The following is an 18,104-nucleotide window of genomic DNA, read 5'->3' on the forward strand; positions in this document are numbered from 1 at the left end:
GGGGAAATGGGAATACATAGCTGTAAATGAGCTCTTTTGCTTTCTTGTTTTAATATTAATCATCCGCTTCTAGGCTTGAAGAAATAGTAACAATAATATACAGTTTTACCAAGAAAGAAACCAACATCTTTTTTTTTTTTTGTCTTTATAAGTCAATAAACTCTAGTGCCTTGGACCCTTACTTAATATAATGAGAAAACACTGTTTATGAAAACAGTTTACTCTATCCTGTTTCCCAGACTCACCCCAAACACTAGAGCATTTAAAACCAAAATGCTTGCTGGACTCATCTCAAGCCAGATAATTTCTAAAACAAAAAAAAATTTTAAATATCAAATTTCACAAATTTGTAAAATGCCCATATATTTCAAAAAAAAGATTTAAGGAGTTTAAGTTTATACAATATAATTATCTATCTCTCTCATTAGAAAGTAAGCTCCCCAAGGGCAGGGATTTTTGTCTGTTTTGATCCATACAGTATCCCCAACACCATAATAGTGCTAAGTATTAACTCAATAATAAGTATTTATTGAATTAGAGATTTTTTTTTTAAGTGAGAAAACTGAGAAAAAATTAATGAGACTAGAAACAACATAATACAATGGAAAGTGAGTTTACTACTGAAAAAAGTATAAGCTATTTGGTCCTTCACACTTTCTAGAGATGGCCATAAATTTGGCCCTAAGTGGTGGGGTGCCTGGGTGGCTCAGTTGGTTAAGCGCCCGACTTTGGCTCATGTCATGATCTCATGGTCCGTGAGTTTGAGCCCCGCGTCGGGCTCTGACAGCTCGGAGCCTGGAGCCTGTTTCAGATTCTGTGTCTCCCTCTCTCTCTGACCCTCCCCCGTTCATGCTCTGTCTCTGTCTCAAAAATAAACATTAAAAAAAAAAAACTGGCCCTAAGTTTTCTAGCAACCATCCCTAAAAAAGAAACATGAATAAAACATAAATAGCACCTGGGTGGCTCAGTGGGTTAAGTGTCCGACTTTGGCTCAGGTCATGATCTCGCCATTCATGAGTTCGATCCGTATGTCAGGCTGTGCTGATAGCTCAGAGCGTAAAGCCTGCTTTAGATTCTGTGTCTCCTTCTCTTTCTGCCCCTTGCCTGCTCATTCTCTCTCTCTCTCAAAAATAAATAAACATTAAAAAAAAAATTTGCTTGGAAGAAGCACATCCATTCTTATACTTTGTTATATACAACAACCTCATTATAGTTTTATTTATAAAGTGCAGTCTATAATATCTACTCTTAAAATAGAGAAAAATAGTGTCAGCAACCACATTGGGCAAGTTCCTAGGACACCTCAGTAGTGATCTCAACTCCACCTCTGAGTGTGTTACACTAAGTAAATAATTTACTTGGATCTCCGTTTCAATATTCAGTAAACAGACTGAAATATCGTGTACATCTTCCACCTTTAATATTCTACGACCTAAAAGAAAAGTTACCTCTCTTATATATTCTACCATGTTTCCATTTTTTTTTTCCCCAAATGTTTCCATTTTCAAGAGGCGTGGGTACAACAGAAAGATTCTGATGGCTTTTAATAAAACGTGTATTATATGAATACACATGACTGGTTCAGAAGTTTGCATAAGTTGGTCAATTCAGATTAGCCTTTCCAGTTCAGGTTACGCCACCCTTAGTCTAATATCTCACTGGGTAATATGTGCCATTCCCCATGAAGAAAATATATTCATGTAACCTTTAGGAACTCTTAATAAACCTCCATAATTTCTCCTTTGCCTTCAATATAGACATTATTTGGTCATTAATAGGTTTTCTTTTTTACAAATTCATTTTGCAAAGAAGAGTTTTACAATTGTAAAATTGAGTCTTCTCTTCCTGTTCTCAGAGTTAAATCTTAATCATATTTACTTACCTCTCACTAGGACTACTTTAATGACTTCATTTCTTTCCTACTTTGATTTGTTAAATTTTAAACTCTTTTCTTTAGTCTACTTTAAATGCTACTGCTAAATTATCTCCACACACTCAAATTATAATCATTTTCAAATACATTAAATTACCTTTTCTTATTTAAATAAAATTTTTCTTGCCTTCCCACATTCAAGGCTCTTTACCATTTCCACACTTTCCTCAAGGCACAGATTTTTCTCTTATGACCGTAGGTATTGTTTTAATCAAAAAGGGGCATAATCCCAGTTATCCTAACCTAAAAGGCTGCTGTGAGGAAGGAAAAGAGTGGGAACGTCTTTGGAAATGTCTAAAACTCTATTATTGGGCAGGCCATATAAATAACAGTTTAATTTCTCCTTCAGTAACCCTCACAGCTGTTGTTACCATTCTGTATAGACTGGCACCATGAATGGCCACTTTTTCAAATAATGAATCAAAAGGATTATCCTCAACTTAAAATCTTCAGCAATATATAGACTATTTCACCTGATAACACCAAAATACAGTTTTATTTTTAGGGATGGGTTAAATAGGTGATGGGGATTAAGGAGTGCACTTGTTTTGTTTTAATTTTTTTTTTAACGTTTATTTATTTTTGAGACAGAGAGAGACAGAGCATGAATGGGGGAGGGTCAGAGAGAGGGAGACAGACTCTGAAACAGGCTCCAGGCTCTGAGCTGTCAGCACAGAGCCCGACGCGGGGCTCGAACTCACGGACCGCGAGATCATGACCTAAGCCGAAGTCGGCCGCTTAACCGACTGAGCCACCTAGGCGCCCCTGAGGAGTGCACTTGTGATGAACACAGAGTGATGTATGGAAGTGCTGAATCACTAGATTGTACACCTGAAACTAATATAACACCGTATGTTAACTGGAATTAAAATAAAAACTTAAACAAAAACCAGTAAATTTTTTTGCAATTTACTACAAAAAAAATGGTTTCAATAAAGGAAACTGAAATAGTAATTTTGAAATGTATACCTAAAATAGTATTTGAAACCTTAATCACTGATAAATATACACTTTACCTTTCTTCCAATCTGCACTCCTGGGGTATCTGCTTCCACAATAAATCCAGTAAAGGCTTTACCAGCAGGAGCCTTAGGATCCGGATCAGAACGAGCCAATAAGAAATACCTAATATATATACATGATATAAATACAATGATAATGACATCAACAGATAACACACACTGATGGCTGTCTCATTTAATTCCCCCCAAAACCCCAATTATTATTCCCTTGTTTTACAGATGATGAAATAAAGAATCAGAGAGGTGTAGGGGAACCTGGGTGGCTCAGTCGGTTGAGTGTCTGACTTGGCTTCCATCATGATCTGTTTGTTGAATTCGAGCCCCACATCAGACTCACCGCTGTCAGCACAAGAGCCCACTTTCGATCCTCTCTCAGCTCCCACTCATGTACTCCCTCTCTCAAAAATAAATAAAAACATTAAAAAAAAATTTAGAAGCTTGCTCGAGTCATATTCATGGTGTGACAGAGCTAGTATTTTAACCCAGGTCTACTTTTTTGTTTTTTTAATGTTTATTTTTGAGAGACAGAGATAGAGCATGAGAGGGGGAGGGGCGGAGAGAGAGGGAGACACAGAATCGGAAGCAGGCTCTAGGCTCCCAGCTGTCAGCACAGAGCCTGACACTGAGCTCGAACTTACAAACTGCGAGACCATGACCTGAGCCTAAGTCAGACGCTTAACTGACTGAGCCACCCAAGTGTCCCAACCCAGGTCTACTTAAATAATATGGTATTTAACTTTATTTAGAAGTGTGAGTTATAAGTAAAAATTCCTTGTATTCCTTTTAGATTATGTAATATAAAAAATAAGTATGTGTAGTGATGGAAATGGTACTTTTTCTTTCCCAAAACTAGTTTCATTATTTAAAGGACAAGCTATCTGGAAAAGAACAATAAATAGGGCTGCCTGTGAAAGGAATAATATGAGATGATGACCCCTACATTTTACCTACTATCCTCTTTTTGCAGCAAAATCAGTGTTTTTATTATACTGAGTTGTTATGAATATTTGTTAGGTTTTCCCTCCAGAAGAATTTTTCCCAGGAAGATTTTAAAATGGAACATGAAGTATGAAAACTAAAACATCCAAATATCCATGTAACCCATGTTCTAAAAAGCCTGATATAGGAGAATTTTAAAAGAATTCCTTAAATACCAAATTTATTTTCTATGCTTAACATTAATAAATTATTCACTCTACAATTTCACTTAATAGTAAAAAAGAGTAAAACTGTTTTCTAGTTTCACATATTACCTAATTTGTTTTACTACGAGTTGTACTTAATGAGTTCTTAAAATTATGAAAACTTTAAAAAATTTTTTTAAATGTTTTATTTTTGAGAGAGGCAGAGCGTGAGTTGGAGAGGGGCAGAGAGGGAGACACAGAATCTGAAGCAAGCTCCAGCCTCAGAGCTGTCAGCGCACAGTCTGATGTGGAGCTCGAACCCACGAACCGCGAGATCATGACCTGAGCCTAAGTCAGATGCTTAACCAACTGAGCCACCCAGGAGCCTCAAAATTATGTAAACTTCTAATTGCACCGTTAAATTTCTCTCAATTTGTTAAATTTGAATGGTTTCTTCACTTTTTTATTACTTTTGGATGTTATAAGGACTTTAAAATAATGATCTAGCATTCCTTAGTACTGGACAGTCATAGAGGGGTTATGTTTAAATTAAATAACTTCCCAGCAGGCTCATTTCCAGGAAAAATGTTTACTTGCCAGAAAACTGCACTGCAGAGCACACACACACACACGTGCACACATATATTCTTAATGTTTATGTATTTACTTTGAGAGAGAGAGTGCAAGAGTGCACAAATGAATGGGGGAGGGGCAGAGAGAGAGGGAGAAAGAGAATCCCAAGCAGGCTCTGTGCTGTCAGCCCAGAGCCCAATGCAGGGCTTGATCTCATGAACTGTGAGGTCATGACCTGAGCTGAAATCAAGAGTCAGACACTTAACCAACTGAGCCATTCAGGAGCCCCCAACACACATATATATTGAATAAGAATTTTTGCAGACAAGGAAAGATAGCCCTTTTGGTTCATTATTCCAATCACCACAGAGTCCTTATTCTAGGGAAGTCTCTGTCTACATTCTTGCATATTTGTAGTGATGGGTAAATACATTATTTTCCATGACAACCTAACACACATTAGATGGCAATGTTGTTGGAAAGCTTGTCTTTATGTTGAGCTATAGTCTTCATTTTTCTAACCTTTACCCATTAATTCTAAACAGGCTTCCTAAAGCAAATGCACAAACCTGCTCTTCTTTCTGTGTGACATTATTTCAAAACTTTCAAAAATTTTCTAAATAATCAAACTTAATTCCTTTACTCTTCACAGCACATATTTTCTAGATGCTTCCCAATGGAGGATACTTACTTGCTTCTGAATTTATTTCATTTTGTCAATATACCTCTTAAAATGTATCCTACATAATTGTTACCATTTTTTTCCTCATTTGTGCTAGCTATACTTCTATCATTTCAGCAAGAAGTTACATTAGCTTCTTTTTTTAAAAAATTGTTTACTTAATTTTGAGACAGAGAAAGAGGGAGTACAAAGGGGGAGGGGGCAGAGAGAGAGGGAGACAGAGGATCCGAAGTGGGCTCTGCACTGACAGCAGAGAGCCTGATGTTGGGCTGAAACTCCCAAACCATAAGATCATGACCTGAGCTGAAATTGGAGGCTTAACTGACTGAGCCACCCAGGCACCCCTAGGTTAGCTTCTTAAAGGCAGGTACATCACACTGTTGATTTCTACTAAAACTACAGTTATCTACTTTTTTTTTTTTTTCTAAAAGTAATGGTATAAATATGTTCTTCAACACTTTATATTTATACAAGTGATTTTATGATCCTTTGTTGAACTTCATGTCATTATTTTTGGACCTATACATTTGGACCTTTAGATTTCACTGCAGTAATACTTTGTCTCCTCTAAAAGACAATCTGAGTTTTAAGATTGCCTTTGCTTATCGTTCAGAACCAGGGAAATGTACCCTGCCAATGGTTTTCCTTTTTCCTCAGTCTTAGGAGAACATTTTCAAGGAGGTACTGGTATAGGGTACAGATGTGGAGGACAGAGCCAAGCAGACAGAGCTCTGGCTTTCCTAACCACATTCAACCAGAGCAGGTGTTTTTGTTCTATTTGCTTTTACAAATTAAACCTCTGAAGAGTTAGTTTGAAGAAATAATTCAAGGCTTAAAAATAGTTTGTTTTTTTTTTTTTTTTAATGATTTTATTTATTTTTGAGACAGAGAGAGACAGAGCGTGAACGGGGGAGGGTCAGAGAGAGAGGGAGACACAGAATCCGAAGCAGGCTCCAGGCTCTGAGCTGTTAGCACAGAGCCCGATGCAGGGCTCGAACTCACAGACTGTGAGATCATGACCTGAACTGAAGTCGGACGCTCAACCGACTGAGCCACCTAGGCGCCCCTAAAACTAGTTTTAAAAATATTGAACTAGGGGTGCCTGGGTGGCTCACTCAGTCGGTTAAGCATCTGACTTCAGCTCAGGTCATGATCTCACGTTTCGTGGGTTAGAGCCCTGCGTTAGGCTCTGTGCTGAGCCTGGAGCCTGGAGCCTGCAGCCTGCAGCCTGCAGCCTGCTTCAGATTCTGTGTCTCCCTCTCTCTCTGCCCCTCCCCTGCTCACATTCTCCCTCTCTCTAAAAAATAAACATTATATATTGAACTATTTATGATCTTTTGCGGACATTCTAGTTTCATGAATACAACTTACCTTAATTGTGGTGTTTTAATAATAAATGAAAGGAGGGAGGGAAGATTTTGAATATAAAGTAATTAACAAGCAATATACAGAGATGTTTAAACAACACACCAATTAGCTTTTCCTCCATTGGTTATCCACATCTTCTGACCATTAATAATATATTCATCTCCTTTTTTTTCTGCTTTGGTCTTTATACCAGCAACATCAGAGCCAGCTCCAGGTTCTGTTACACAGTAGGCCTTAAATATATGGAAACAACAGAAAAAAATTAAATATTATTAGACTGTGAATGTTTAAAACCAGGAGTGTATTTTATTTTTCAAGCCACAGTGTTAAATATTTTTAAATACCTAAAAATATTATGTTCTTAGAGAATCAAATAAACTGCTGAAATGTAAAAACATTTATTTATTTTTTTAAAGTTTATTATTGACAGAGAGAGAGACAGAGAGAGAGAGAACGAACAAGTGGGGGTGGGGCAGAGACAGGGAGAGAGAATCCCAAGCAGGCTCCACAAATGAAGAGCCTGATGTGGGGCTTGAACCCAAGAACTGTGAGATTATGACCTGAGCCAAAATCAAGAGTTAGACACTTAACCAACTGAGCAAACCAGGTGCCCCTGAAAAGATAAGTTTTAAGGATGAGTAAGTGAGGCAAGCAGATCTAAGGCAATAAAATAGCAGTTGTACAGAAGAAACTACTACAGTTCAGTACTAGAATGTGAAGTGTGAAACAGCTGATCTCAGGGTTGTGAGTTCAAGCCTCATGTTGGGCCTGGAACCTACTAAAAAAACCCAACAAACCAAAAAAACAAAAAAAACAAAAAAACCCAACGTTGGAGCGTCTGGCTGGCTTGGTCAGTAGAACATGCAACTCTTGATCTTGGGGTCATGAATTCAAGCTCCGTGTTAGGTGTGGAGCCTACTTAAAAAAACAAAAAATACCCCAATACTATCAAGGGTGGATTTAAGGGGGAATAACAAATCATATGGCATAGGTACCAGGTATCTACATTTTACAAATAAGGAAACTGAGGCATAGTGAGACTAATTTGCCCAAGTTCACAAAGCTAGTAAATAGCAGAAGTATCCACATAAGACTGGAGTCAGAGACACAGATTAGAAGGCTTTGCAATAGTACAAGCAAGAAATAAAGCTTTAACTAAGAAACCAGAAAAAATGGAGAGAACTGTGGTGTGAAATCCACAGGACATGATGACTAAATAGGATGTTGGGGAGCTTGTGGGGAACAAGCTTAGGAATTCTCTGAGTTTGCACAGATAGGTTAACAAGGCATAAAGAAATAGAAAACCACAGCATGAATGCATCCAAGATGCATTACCAATGCATTAGGTAAACAGAGCAAAGGCCCCCAGTATAGGACAAAAGCACAGGAATAGGAAATCTCAGGATGAAAACATCCAAGATGAAGTAAACAAGATTAGGTATTCAGGGCGTTAGCACACCTCAACTTTGTACAATAGCAGAAAGCTGCTTTCACAAAAAGGAAGGACCAAAGTAGGTAAACAGGTAAACTGGACTTTAGACTACAGCAGGGTGAAGTTGCCCAGAGCAGAGCCTAGTTAGCAAAAGAAAGGTGCCTTGTTGACCCTGAGGTAGCATGCTCTGTCTTTCTTGTCCCCTAGGCCAGTTTAGGTAAACAGAGGTGGTGCCTCACGTCTGTTAACAACCTTCCACCCAGTGCCAGGATTTTGTTTTGTATTGACTCAAACCCCTAATACTGAATATCTTAAACCCCCCCTTCCTCCACACCCATGAGTTAATGTTCACAGTTTCATTGTCTCTGTGTGCACATCCATCATGCTTGTAAGCCTTCTGATCCTAATAAAAACGGAGCAAGGACCCTTAGGGCTCTTGTCTCCTCTCAGGTATTAGCCTCTCTTGCATTCTAATCTTGTGTCCGCTCTCTTGCTGGACAAGAGAGAACTCCAGACCCAGAGTCTATGACAGGAGCTAAAGAGGATGTTATGATCACCAAGTTTTTTAGTTTAGGCAACTTCCAATTAGGGATAACCTAGAAAGGAAGTAGTTCTAAGGAGTGAAGACAATTTGGTTTGGGACATATTTAGTTTAAGCTATTTAAGTCTAGACAAGAAAAAAATGTCTAAAGGCAAGTACATATAGAAGAGTAAAGCTCAAGGGAGAAGTCAGGGCTGAAACTAGAGTTAATAGACTACCCAACGAATATACTACAACTTAATGCCAGATGAGGAAACGAACTTGATAATTTAAGTCAAGAGTAAAATTTATATAAGTCAACAGTGCTAGGGGTGCCTGGGTGGCTTAGTCAGTTAAGTGTCTAACTCTTGAACTCAGTTGTGGCTCAGGTCATAATCTCAAGGTTCGTGAATTCTAGCCCCACATTCAGCTCTGCGCGGACAGTGCAGAGCCTACTTGGGATCCTCTCCCTCCCATCCTCTCTCTGCCTCTCACCCACTCATGCTCTCTCTCTCTCAAAATAAACAAACTTAAAAAAAATAAGTCAACAGTGCTAATGCTATAAGCTATGTTTACAACAGTATCTAAATAATATAAATAAAATAAAATAATAAAATACCTAAAATAAGAGTGATAGAGAAACACCTGGGTGGGCTCAGTCGGTTGAGCATCCAACTTGGCCTCAGGTCACAATCTCATGGTTCATGAGTTCAAACCCCATGTCAGGTTCTGTGCTGACAGCTCAGAGCCTGGAGCCTGCTTCAGATTCTGTGTGTCTCTCTCTGCCTCTCCCCCATTTATGCTCTCTGTCTCTCTCCCTCGAAAATAAACATTAAAAAAAAAAAGAGTGATGGAACCCTCCAACCTTGTACTCATCAGTTCATGCTAGAGTATTATATTTACTCTGTATTTCAGAGTGTGGTTACTAATGATGGGACTTTATTGTAAAAATAAAAATTAAAAAAAAAATTGGTGATAATTAGCTTAGAAAAGATTTACATGATAACTATATTCAAATATCTCAAGGGCTATACAGCCAAGGGAGAGAATTTGAATTGACAGAACTACAGTGAAATCATTTGAACTTTTACTGAATATCTATTATACTGTGAAGTGGCAAAATTATGAAAAAAATGACAGAATCTTTTTCCTCAGGACCACATAATCTAGAAGCACTTTCTAATTATCAGAAATGTTCCGGATGGAACTACTTCAGCAGGCTCGACTTGCAAGCATGAAAACTGAAAACATGAGCAAGATGGCCTTTTGACAGGGTTGCTATAGAGGGGATTCAGGTGTCATAGGAGTTAACTAGACTGATCTCTTACCTACAGATTTAAAGATGTTTTCAGCATTATAACAACAACAAAAAATACTGTATCAATGAGCTGTCCAGGAAAGATAATTCTGTAAAGGACTAAAATTTTATTTTAACCACCAGTGGGAATTTTTTCCCCTGAAATATTCTTATTAGACATTTCTCTACTTTATAATAAGGCAAAGTTTTTAGAACTTATGAAGTATACGGATCTGTGTGTTTCTATACAAAATGGCTTGTTACAGATAATTCTTCAGAGTTGTCTTATTGGATTGCTTCCTAGTAATTAAAATTAATTTTATAATGCTCTTTCAGCAGAAGCCTTCTTTTTTATTTCAACTGCAACTTGTTTTCTTCTTTATCACACTACATGGTATTATATATAGTATTATTGTCATTCATGTGTTTCTCCCTTGTGCTGTATCAGAGCTTCCTGGGGGTAGGAAAGGTACACTATTTGGCATCCCTAATGCCTATTAATAAGTATGTCTCTGGCATTTGTCATCCTCACTATTGTAACTAGTTTGATTTATAATATGTAAATGCTGCCATTCAAACCAGAAAAATCAAGTAAATTAGTAATTTTTATGCATAATTTATTTGCTTATTTGCATAATTCTACGCATAGTAAGTTAATACATTGTGGATGAGGATCTGAGAGTCTATCAGATTGTTAACTTCTTGTGACCAGGATCGAAATTTATTCACTTTTATTCCCTGGTGCACAGTATTAAGACATTTGAATGAAGGAGTACAACAGTGTAACCTATTAGTGATGATACCACCACCTTACACTTTACAAAGAAGTTCTGCATTTATTTTCTATTAAAAAATTTTTTTTGCCTTATACTCTAGAGTGATTTCAGGTAGTTTATATAATACATTTTTTTTTTAAATTGCAGTGAGGTGAAAATAAAGATAAAACCAGAAAAAAAAATACTATACCACATGCTTTGGGGTTCAAATAATTACTAATGGAGGACTGTAAAATTAGATCTCTGCTTCCATCTTGCCAAAAAAAACACTAGTTAAAAGTATAACTTTGAGGTGGGAAATGCCTATAAGCTGAAGTCTGGCATAGAGCAGGCAATTCACATACTGAGTAAATTAGTGAATGAATGAGTAACAGTTAAAGAGAAATGAAGTTTCCTCTGGTCATTAGGTACGATGGAAACTTCTCTAATATATTTTTGCAAAAGGAACACTATTTAGAAAAACAAGTATTTTGTTTTATCTTTAGTATATCCCTTTTGAATACTATACTCCCTATTTTCAGAAGAGACAATGAGGTTAAATGACCAAATGAGATCACATTGCTATTATATGGCTGAGTCAAGACTTGAAGCAAGATTCAGTGTTGTTTCAGTTGCATTCCAGCTACTTCTAAGCTCCACTGGAAATGCATTATTTTATGGCAGTAGTTTTCTGCACCATCACCAAGCTTTTTACAGACTTCTAGGTTCTAAGACCATGCTTGGAAAAGTAAGTTTACTTAAGTCCTGCCCATAACAAGCTTACTCTAACAGTTTAATACTTGTTCCTAACTGTCTGACACTGCACATATTTCAGGTATACATTTAAAATACTTACTCCATTCTTGAAAAAAGAAATATGGTTTCTGTGGGGCACCTGGCTGGCTCAGTCAGTAGAGCATACAACTCTTGATCTGGGGGTTATAGGTTTGAGCCCTACATTGGGTGTAATAAAGATTACTTAAAATCCCCCCCCAAAACCTGAAAATAGAAATATGGTTTCAATTTATTATTTTAATAGTTTATATAATAATATCTATGCAACAACAGAATTACTTTTCATTTTTGAAAGTTTTCTTATACCATATGGTATTGAAAAATAATTATAGTGCCCTTAATTAATCTCCGTACTTGCTTCCTCGGTATATCTGAGGATGTATATCCAGAGTATATCTGACTGCACCAAGCAAGAGATTAAGTCTTATGAATATGCAATGACAGTGTATCTGTACTGCAAAGTTAAATCCAAAACCTTGTATTAACTTCTTCTGTATTGATGTTTACCATGACATTATTTTTAAAAGCCAAAACCTAAGGAATTTAAATATCCAAAAATAGGGAATAGTGAAATAATTTATACTACAGTACATCCATTAGGTGACATATTATACAGTAATAAATATAATAAAATATATTTTTTATTTTTCAAAACACAGCAGTATTTAAAAAATTATGTAAGAAAATGCTCATGTTAAACAGGATATAAAACTGCATATATAATATGACTGTAACTATTAAAAATACATTTATATGTATTAAAATATCTGACAGCATGGTTTGTGCCCACCCAAGGACACACACACAAAATATCTGACAGCAAATATAACAAGAGAGGAAGACCACTTAACTTCTTTTTTTTTTTTTAATGTTTATTCATTTTTGAAAGACAGAGACAGAGCACAAGCAGGGGTGGGGCGGAGAGAGAGGGGGACACAGAATCTGAAGCAGGCTCCAGGCTCTGAGCTGTCAGCACAGAGCCTGACATGGGGCTCGAACTCACGAGCTGCGAGATCATGACCTGAGCTGAAGTCGGACGCTCAACTGACTGAGCCATCCAGGTGCCCCAAGACCACTTAACTTCTTATCTGAGGGACCATAGTTTTATAATCAAAAAAGTTAAAAATATTTTTTAAGAAATTTAAATAAAACACATTATATGTAGTATAATTTTATAAATATTTATTGGGAGCTAAATGTGTAAATTGTGAATCAAGACATAGTATGTCTACTGACTGTTTTCATTTTCACCCTTGACTTCATATTTTGAGTACATTTACTGCTATTATGCACTAAAACGGGGAAAATGTATAGTAAACCTTTATTAATTCAGAAGTTAGAATAATTTTTACATAAACTGAAGGTATCCATAACAAAATAGCCAAAAAAATGTTTAAAATGTTTGAACTATTTTTAAAAACTTTTATCTTAGAAATACCAATTTATAAGTAATAAAATAATTACAAATATTCTTATCAGTACATTCGGGTAGGTTCTGGGCATCTCTATGCTATAATTTTTTACCCTATTTCTAGTATTATATATGCTACAGGATACAATCTAAATTTTCACCCAATTCTTAGACAATACTGAGAATTAGTCTCCTAAACTCTCATTTGTTGAAAAGTTACCAATTAAGAGATTTATATAAATGTTTTTATTAAGCAGTTTGCCTAAAATTCAGGTGCCTAAAATTAAAAACATTGATTTTTAAATGTTACTTTCTACTCTTTCAGACCAATTTTTACCATTTATCTCAAAACTAGTAACCATTTACTCTATTTTGGGATCACAATCACACTGTAGATTGAAAATATATTCAACTGATAAACAAAAGAAGTCAAATTCCTTATGTAAAGACACTTTCAAAATAGATCTTCTGTGTGTGTGTATATATGTATAAATATCTTTTTTTTTTTTTTTTTTTTTAAATAGACTCCATGCCCAATGCAGGGCTTGAACTCTCAACCCTGAGATCAAGAGTCACATGCTCTACCAACTGAACCAGCCAGGAGCCCCTATAAATATCTTTTTTTGATCCAATTTAAAAATTTGTTGAGTAGTACCCAGAGAATGAAATAAAATCTATAAAGATTCTCAAGTCATTCAATCATTCAACAAATAAAATAACTTTTCAGTCCCATTAATTTATTAGTTCAAAAGACTACTAGTTCAAACATCTATTGTCGTACGTTCAATCTGAACTTCCTGACACAATCACTCAGTTCTTGAACTGCAGAGTGCTCCGTTAAACAGGTATTTCTTTCCTGGAAATGAGCTAGGAGAAGATTATAACATTTGTCTGGAACCCCAGAAACATCCTAAATAGACAACTTTCTCTTGAAAATAAGCAAGAGGATTATTATGACACTTTCTTGGCATCCCAGAAACATCATTATACCTAAATATGCTGCTAACTTCTGTCTTAATGTGTTCTAGCCCAGTGTATACACATTGATTGGAAAGGAGTAGTAGTACCCTTGTTCCCTTCTTTAAATGTGGAAAAAGGAGGGGCGCCTGGGGTGGCTCAGTCGGTTAAGCGTCCGACTTCGGCTCAGGTCATGATCTCACGGTCCGTGGGTTCGAGCCCCGCGTCGGGCTCTGTGCTGACAGCTCAGAGCCTGGAGCCTGTTTCGGATTCTGTGTCTCCTTCTCTCTGTGACCCTCCCCCGTTCATGCTCTGTCTCTCTCTGTCTCAAAAATAAATAAACGTTAAAAAAAAATTAAAAAAAAAAGTAAAAAAATAAAAAAAAAAAAATAAATGTGGAAAAAGGAGTAGCCGCACATACTCACACACATCATTGGCTCCTCAGTCATCCTCCCCAAATACTTCTTTTGTTGTTGATCATTTCCAGCAATGATAACAGGCATTTGCTACCACAGAAAAGTGACATTGAAAAAAGCAAGATATTTTTATTAGGTATGTAAATTTAGAGATTCTATAATTCAAAACCAGAGAACTACTTTTTCCCTAGGGGTAAATCCAAAGAACTGGCCTTTATTCTTCCTTTAAGACAGTTAAAACCATAAGGAAATAAATCTGTTAGTCCAGTATTTTCATAAAAGTTATACAGGATTTGTCAGTAATACAGTATGTAAAAATCTACTGTTGGGGCGCCTGGGTGGCGCAGTGGGTTGGGCGTCCGACTTCAGCCAGGTCACGATCTCGCAGTCCGTGAGTTCGAGCCCCGCGTCAGGCTCTGGGCTGATGGCTCAGAGCCTGGAGCCTGTTTCCGATTCTGTGTCTCCCTCTCTCTCTGTCCCTCCCCCGTTCATGCTCTGTCTCTCTCTGTCCCAAAAATAAAAACGTTGAAAAAAAAAAAAAATTATAAAAAAAAAAAAATCTACTGTAGTAACATGCACAAAGAATTAAATTTAGGTAAATGATGTGGTATATATGATCAAGTCTCTTAAGAATTGCTCACTAAATTCAGCACTGCCAGCAGTGGCAATAAGCCATCCTGAACCTTCTCCTGAATGCTGGGTTTTCGCCTTGCCCTTACCTAAAAACTGCCACTGAAGCAGCAGCCAAAGTGTACAGTTTCCCCACAAGGACAGGGAGGACTACAAGTACGGAGACAACAGGGCCAGAATGATCAATTCTGGGAATAAGAATTCTAGCCTTCACTGCAGAATCTTGTGTTCATTTGAAAGAAAATTGTGTTGCACCAGCTAAACTAACCTAGCATTACTATCTCATTAACACCTGAGTTATACAATTAATTTTATAAGAAACTTACTTACCCCCAAAGAATTTGCTTCAATACAAGTCTGAACCCCTGTACATCCATAAGCCAATTCTTCAGTAATTAAACAAGCATCAAAAATTCCAAGTCCAAGACCTCCTGTAGTATCAAAATGTTTTAAGGCCCATTATAATGTGTAGTATTTTCTCATCAGAAATAAAGGTGAACTATTTTAATTTTTTTTAATGTTTATTTATTTTTGACAGAGAGAGCGCAAGCTGGGGAGGGGCAGAGGGAGAGGGAGACACAGAATCTGAAACAGGCTCCAGGCTCTGAGCTGTTGGCACAGAGCCCAACGAGGGGCTCAAACTCACAAACCATGAGATCATGCCCTGAGCCAAAGTTGGATGCTTAACTGACTGAGTGACCCAGGAGCCCCAAAGGTGAACTATTTTAATTAACAAGAAACTAAAAAAGTGTTCTGGGTAGCACAGTAACAAATTATATTTATTCAAAATAAGTTTTAAATATTTCAAAAAATTTTCTATTTGTAACCTGGACCTGTCTTCCTGTTTCAACTGGATTTTGTAAAAACTTGATTCAACTGTGCCAAAACTTTGGCTCTTTTACCTGAAGGAGTGACAACCTCACAGGAAAAAAAAGTCTTAACAAAATGTAAAATCAAAGGTAGAATTAATTGCAACAAACCAACTCTAGAGAGAAATTACCAACGTTTAGGGATAAAGTTATAGTTGAAACCAGTTTAAAGAAGGAAAAATGCCTCTAGGTATTAGTACAAGGTTTCTAACAGCAGGCAAATACTGAAGTCTAAAGACAAAGATAGAGGCAAAAAGCCCTTTATCATAAATGACTTACATAAATGGCAACTAATATTTGAAAGACTAAGTAGAGTTTTGCAATTTTTTCCTATTCATATACATTCTAGGATTAAAAATGTGAACAAAGTGGGGCTCCTGGGTGGCTCAGTCGGTTAAGCATTGACTCTTGATTTTGGTCAGGTCATGATCTCAAGGTTCATGAATTCAAGCCCCTTATCAGGCTCATGCTGACAGTGGGGAGCCTGCTTGGGATTCTCACTCTCTGCCCTTCCCCCACTAACTCGCTCGAGTGCGTAACCTCTGTCTCTCTCTCTTTCTCACAAAAGAAATAATCTTAAAAAACAATGAGAACAGAGGCCCTTGGTGGCTCAGTCAGTTAAGCATCTGACTTCAGCTCAGGTCACGATCTCGCAGTTAGTGAGTTTGAGCCCCGCGATGGGCTCTGTGCTGACAGCTCAGAGCCTGGAGTCTACTTGGGATTCTGTGTCACCCCCCCTCTCTCTCTGCCCCTCCCCCACTTGTGCTCTGTCTCTGTCTCTCAAAATTAATAAATAAATGTTAAAAATAAATAAATAAAATGTAAAAAAATGTGTACAAAGCTTACCACAACTCCCTGGAATGTGTGTATTCATTAAACCAAGTTCCCATGCTTTTTTAATTAGGGGCACAGGGTACTAAAAGGAAAGAGAAAGGTAAAGAAAAAAAAACAAACAGTTACATTAAAATCTAGATAGTTCAATTATATAATCTTATAAAAATGTAAAAAAAACTTTTTTCTCCTTAAAATGCACATAACTACCTCGCCAGTTTTATCATACTCTGCAGCAACTGGGATTATTTCTTCCCTGGCAAATTTACGAGCAGTAGCTTGAAACTCTTTTTGCTGTTCAGTGAGCTCTAAAAGAAAGTCATTTAGAAAACATTAAAATAAGACAATGAGCTGAGGAAAAAAGTCCTATGATATTAGTATGTAAAAATTTATAATGGAGTCTTTAATCCTTGATTAACCAGAAAGTCCACAAATAAACCACAAAGACCACAATGCACTTTCAGACTAGCAAGATTTCATTGTATAATATAAACAAAGTTATGTCAACACAAGTACCAAAGGAGGTAGGTTAAGATTTCTAGCTTTTACCAAGGGGTAACAGATATAAACTCGTTTTTCTCTTCCAATTGGTGAGGGTAAAAAAAATTTTGTTTTTACTTATTACTAGTTCCTAAGCAGACTTACCAAATGTTTACTAACACTAAAATGAAACTAATATGTAAGACATGCTCTGATCTCAACAATCAGTCTAGGAAGATGAGACATGCTCGGTGAGACCATAAACCAGCAAAACTTGTTCCAAAGTGTAAGGGTTAAATTGTAGTGTTAGGGCTAACCTGTAGCCTTGAGAAATAACAGCTTTGTTTTAACAGTGTAGGTTAAGAGATAACAGCCTTATCCTATCAATCAAGGGAAGAAAAGTTCAAGGAAAATCAACTGGATTAGTGTTGTGGCAAGGGCGTGTCTGAACTGTTTCCAACCCCAACTGGGAACTATTTCTTTGTTCTGTTTCCAGGTGAAGATAAGACGATGTGGTCGGCTATAAAAACTCTGTGTCCTGGCTGTTCCAGGACGCACTCTGATCAAGAGTGTCAGTCCCAATCACTCGGCCTTACCTCTCACTGCAATATACTTTGTTGTGACTGTCACTGGTGCCCGTAGCATTCTGTTTCAGGAGTTGTGTGGATGCAACACAAAGTATCATGTAAGAATCCCAACACTATAATTTCAAATTTTACTCTTCCTTTAAACTGAGATAATTTAAGGTTATAAAATTAGCACAAAGCAACTAGTAAAATGTGGGACTGTTTCTCAAAAGTTAACAATAACATAAAACTCTAATTCAATTACATAAAATATGAGGTTCTGTTGTTATAAAATTAATGGAGTGAATAAGGTGGCTGGACTGAGGACTGGAGCCAGTCATTTGCATTTTTTTCCTTTCTTTCTTTTTTTTTTTTTCTATGTAATTTTTTTTTCCAGGCATAGAATTCACTGATTATTCACTTACATACAATACCTAGTACTC

At 36.8% G+C, this 18,104-nt stretch overlaps 1 protein-coding gene across 1 annotated transcript in view; it reads right to left on the reverse strand.

The window, feature by feature from the left end:
• ACADM (acyl-CoA dehydrogenase medium chain) overlaps positions 1-18,104 on the reverse strand; it is a 33,488-nt gene that overhangs the window by 8,963 nt on the left and 6,421 nt on the right. The window contains exons 3-8 of the mRNA XM_078451780.2: positions 16,826-16,923; positions 16,631-16,700; positions 15,246-15,346; positions 14,295-14,375; positions 6,805-6,935; positions 2,950-3,058 (exon numbers count right to left, since the gene is read on the reverse strand). Of these exons, the coding sequence (XP_078307906.1) occupies positions 2,950-3,058; positions 6,805-6,935; positions 14,295-14,375; positions 15,246-15,346; positions 16,631-16,700; positions 16,826-16,923 (590 nt within the window). The remainder of the gene's footprint in view (positions 1-2,949; positions 3,059-6,804; positions 6,936-14,294; positions 14,376-15,245; positions 15,347-16,630; positions 16,701-16,825; positions 16,924-18,104) is intronic.

This window comes from Panthera onca, chromosome C1, assembly GCF_046562875.1.
Source record: "Panthera onca isolate mPanOnc1 chromosome C1, mPanOnc1 haplotype 2, whole genome shotgun sequence".
Lineage (NCBI taxonomy): Eukaryota > Metazoa > Chordata > Mammalia > Carnivora > Felidae > Panthera > Panthera onca.